Source organism: Eimeria necatrix, genomic scaffold (assembly GCF_000499385.1).
Source record: "Eimeria necatrix Houghton genomic scaffold, Enh_scaff903, whole genome shotgun sequence".
Taxonomy (NCBI): Eukaryota; Apicomplexa; class Conoidasida; order Eucoccidiorida; family Eimeriidae; genus Eimeria; species Eimeria necatrix.
Window position 1 is genome coordinate 10,001 of NW_013654703.1, and position 4,498 is coordinate 14,498.

General features: G+C 46.8%; 1 protein-coding gene across 1 annotated transcript in view; it reads left to right on the forward strand.

The window, feature by feature from the left end:
- Positions 1 to 4,304, forward strand: part of ENH_00082340 (zinc knuckle domain-containing protein, putative) — a gene marked incomplete at both ends in the record, with an annotated part of 5,776 nt that extends 1,472 nt beyond the window's left edge. The window contains 6 exons of the mRNA XM_013583357.1: positions 1 to 476; positions 1,708 to 1,771; positions 1,909 to 1,965; positions 2,654 to 2,684; positions 3,274 to 4,069; positions 4,291 to 4,304. The exon at positions 1 to 476 is cut by the window's left edge and continues 549 nt beyond it. Coding sequence (XP_013438811.1) covers positions 1 to 476; positions 1,708 to 1,771; positions 1,909 to 1,965; positions 2,654 to 2,684; positions 3,274 to 4,069; positions 4,291 to 4,304 — 1,438 coding nt within the window. The remainder of the gene's footprint in view (positions 477 to 1,707; positions 1,772 to 1,908; positions 1,966 to 2,653; positions 2,685 to 3,273; positions 4,070 to 4,290) is intronic.
- Between the last annotated feature and the right edge of the window lie 194 nt (positions 4,305 to 4,498).

Here is a 4,498-nt window from a genome sequence, read left to right on the forward strand (position 1 = left end):
GCAGCAGCTGCAGCAGCAGCAGCAGCAGCAGCTGCAGCAGCAGCTGCAGCAGCAGCTGCAGCAGCAGGGCCTGCCTATCAAGGCTGACCCCGAGGCCAACGCTCACAAGCGGCGCCGCGCTCGAGACAGCAGCAGCAGCAGCAGCAGCAGCAGTAGCAGCAGCAGCAGCAGCAGCAGCAGCAGCGACAGCGACAGCAGCAGCAGCAGCAAGAAGCATAAAAAGGGCAGGGCGAAGAAGCTGAGAAGAAAAGACGGAGCCAAACTGGCCAAGTCGGAGCAGCAGCAGCAGCAGCAGCAGCAGCTGCAGCAGCAGCAGCAGCAGCAGTCAAAAGGAAGCAGAAGAGGAAATGAAGAAACTTCAGCTGCTGCTGACAGGGCTGCAGCAAAAAGCGCAGCAGCAGCAGCAGCAGCAGCAGCAGCAGCAGCAAGTGGAAGAGGAGACAGAAGAGGAGAAAAGGAAAAGGAGAAATGGACAAGTTCGGAAAAAGAGAAAAACAAAGAAATGAATAAAAACAAAGAATTAAATTTAAATGAAGAAATAAATAAAAATAAAGAAAGAAATAAAGAAACAAATAAAGAAATAAGTAAAGACAAATATTCAAATAAAGATAAATATAATTATAATTCAAACAAAGAAAGAAGTTCAAATAAAGATAATTATAATTACGAAGATAGAAATAAAAACAAATACAATTATAATTACAATTATGAAGAAAGAAATCCAAATAAAGACAAATATAATTACGAAAGAAGTTCAAATAAAGATAAATATAATTATAATTATGAAGAAAGAAATAAAGATAAAGATAATTATAATTATAATTATGAAGAAAGAAATAAAGAAAAGTATAATTATAATTATAATTATGAAGAAAGAAATAAAGAAAAGTATAATTACGAAGAAAGAAATAAAAGCAAATATAATTACGAAGAAAGAAATAAAGATAAATACAATTATGAAGAAAGAAATAAAAATAAATGTAATTATAATTATGAAGAAAGAAATCCAAATAAAGAAAAAGACTTAAATAAAGACAGAGACAGAAGTGGAGACAAATATAATTACAAAGAAAGATATAATTACAAAGACAAATATAATTATAAAGAAAAAGATTCAAATAAAGAAAAAGATTCAAATAAAGAAAAAGACTTAAATAAAGAAAAAGATTCAAATAAAGAAAAAGATTTTAATAAAGACTTTTATAGAGAAAAAGAAAAAGAAAAAGAAATAAATAAAGAAAAAGAAAAAGAAATAAATAAAGAAAAAGAAATAAATAAAGAAAAAGAAAAAGAAATGAATAAAGACAAATATGATAACAGAGAAAGAAATGTAAATAAAGAAAAATATAATTATAAAGACAAATATAATTATGGAGACAAATACGAAAATAAAGAAAAATATAATTCCAGAGATAAATATAATTATGAAGACAAATACAATTATGAAAATAAAGAAAGAGAAACAAATAAAGAAAAAGAAACAAATAAAGAAAAAGAAATAAAAGAAAAAGAAATAAATAAAGAAAAAGAAATAAATAAAGAAAAAGAAAAAGAAATAAATAAAGAAAAAGAAAAAAGAGACAGAACGAGGTGTACAGACACCTCAAGGAGAGAGAAATAGAGACACCTGAACTGCAGCGAGCTGCGGAGACACTCCGCGGCTGCTGCCGAGGGTTTAGGGTTTAGGGTTTAGGGTTTAGGGTTTAGGGTTTTGGCTGCGGGGGGTTTTGCCCCCCGCGCGGCCGCGCCAGCTTTTCGCAGCGGCTGAGGTGTACGTACACCTCAAGGGAGAGCCCAGTCGCTAAACCCTAAACCCTAAACCCTAATAATCGCAACTGCGGTTTTTGATTCTTCAGCTACTTTCCGACTCGAGGGTTTGGAGATTAGGGTTTAGGGTTTGGGGTTTAGGGTTTGGAGCGCTTCGTCGGCCCTCAGGGAACTCGAGGGCCGAGAGACACTGCAAGGGTTTAGGGTTTTGCGAGTTCCAAGTCCAGCTAGGGTTTAGGGTTTAGGGTTTAGGGTTTAGGTTTGCAGCGTGAAGCAAAAAAGCGGCGCGTTTACAAGCTGGAAACCCTCGGTTTTCAAAACCTGGGCTAGGGTTTGCAAACCCTAAACCCTCGACTGCAAACCCTAAACCCTAGTGACAAACCCTGAACCCTGATTTGCAAACCCTAAACCCTCAGGGGCCCCAGGCCGTTGGGGCTTAGCGCTAAACCCTTATTTTTTGGATTTAATTTGATTTTTGAAACCCTAAACCCTTTTTTGAAATTCAAAACCCTAATTGCTAAACCCTAAACCCTCGAGGTGACACCATCGGCGAGCACTGCAGCAGCCCCGTGAGTTCTGGGGCCCCACACACGCGTGTCTTCTAGGGTTTAGGGTTTAGGGTTTACGTTTTAGGGTTTTTAAAGTTTAACTTTTTCTTTTTACTTTGTCTTCTCAAGGCTCGAGGGTTTGTTGGTCCGCAGACACCTCGACGCCTACACACTCGCGGATTAGGGTTTAGGGTTTAGGGTTTAGGGTTTAGGGCTGTGGCGTCCGCGCTGTGAGCTCTGGAAACCCTTTTCTAGGGTTTAGAGCTTTGGGCTTGTGGCTCGCGGGTTGAATCCTTCCGCCTCGTCTCTAGGGTTTAGGGTTTAGGGTTTAGCTGCAGGGACCTGGAGACTCGGGCTTGTTTTTCGCGGGTGGGGTTTAGGGTTTAGGGTTTAGGGTTTAGGGTTTAGGGTTTAGGGTTTGCCTAGATGTTTGGCGCCTCCGCTGGAGGTCCCCTATCCCCGGGCGGCGCGGCGAGAGTGGAGGATGGTTTAGGGTTTAGGGTTTGTGGTTTGGGGGCCCCGGGCCCCGTCAAAACCCCAATTAAGGGTTTAGGGTCTCTTACAGAACTCAGGGGAAGTGTTTTTATGTCTCGGAGACTCTGGAGGACTGTCTCCCTTTACTGGGCAATAGCAGCAGCCACGGCCCTCATTGTCATTATTTTCGAGCCCGTAAACCCTAAACCCTAAACCCTAAACCCTAAACCCTAAACCCTAGATGGGCGGCGCTGGCAGCGCCGCGCAGGACTGCGAAAGCGGCAGCTGCGGCACTAACAGCCGTCGCTTGCGAGCCCAGAAACCCTAAACCCTAAACCCTAAACCCTAAACCCTAAACCCTCGATAGGATTCGCTGGGAGCGGCGTGTAGGGAGCACAGGCGGGCGGGGAGCGCGGCGAGGCGGCCGCGAGGGTTTAGGGTTTAGGGTTTAGGGTTTAGGGTTTAGGGTTTAGGGTTTGTGCAGGCTGCGGCTTCGCTGCGTTTCGGGGGTTTGCAAACCCTAGTTGAGGGTTTGTCGCCGCTGGTGAGTTTCCTCTTGGGCCTTTTTGTCTCCACTTCGCTCTCGCGCTGGTGGGCCCTCAGGCAGCAGCTGACAGCAATTTCTGCTTCCGTTTATGATGTTTTGCTGCTGGCTTGCTGCCACTTAGAAGACCCGCAGCAGCAGCAGCAGCAGCAGCAGCAGCAGCAGCAGCAGCAGCAGGGGTGGCTGCAGCGGCGAGGGGGCGCCGCGCCGCAGCAGGGCACGAGCTGCGGCGCTGCAGCAGCAGACGCGGACCTGCTGCTGCTGCACGACGCCCCAACAGCAGCAGCAGCAGCAGCAGCAGCAGAAGGACCAGCAGCAGAGGGGCCTGCAGCAGCAGCAGCAGCAGCAGCAGCAGCAGGGGCGGCAGATGGACTACCAGCTGCAGCCCCAGCAGCAGCAGCAGCACAGGGGCCCCCAGCAGCAGCAGAGGCACCCGCGGCCGCAGCTCCAGCAGCAGCACAAGGACCCCCAGCAGCAGCAGCAGCAGCAGCAGCAGCAGCAGCAGCAGCAGCAGCAGAACCTTACTGGCTCTGCAGCAGACACCGCATTCTGCGCCGTTTGCTGCGGCTCGGCTGCCTCAGCTACCACTTGGTTTTTGACGCAGCTCAAGGGACCGACGACCTCCACTACTTGCTCCGTAAGGCCATTCTGCGCCGTTTGCTGCGGCTCGGCTGCCTCAGCTACCACTTGGTTTTTGACGCAGCTCAAGGGACCGACGACCTCCACTACTTGCTCCGTAAACCCTAAACCCTAAACCCTAAACCCTAAACCCTAAACCCTAAACACTAGCCCTCGCAGAGCCCTAGGCGCTGAACGCTACACACTGAATGGTGCATCAGAAGGAACTGCTGCAGAAAAGAGCGAGCAAATAAATCAGATGGGAGTGCTCCACGAGAACTAGGGTTTAGGGTTTAGGGTTTAGGGTTCACGACTTAGGGTTTAGGGTTTACGACTTAGGGCTAAGGGCCTAGGCTCCATACTGGCTCTCTTCGATTTGCGAGGCATGCGCCTCTCACTAAACCCTGTTTTAGGGTTTAGGCCCCAGAGAGCCTGATGGAGTACCGCTAGAAGAACAGCGTTAAGGGTTTAGGGTTTAGGGTTTAGGGTTTTGCGCAGAGGAGGGTTTGCTGTCCCCCAAAGAGGGTTTGTGGCTAGCCCCCCTCCT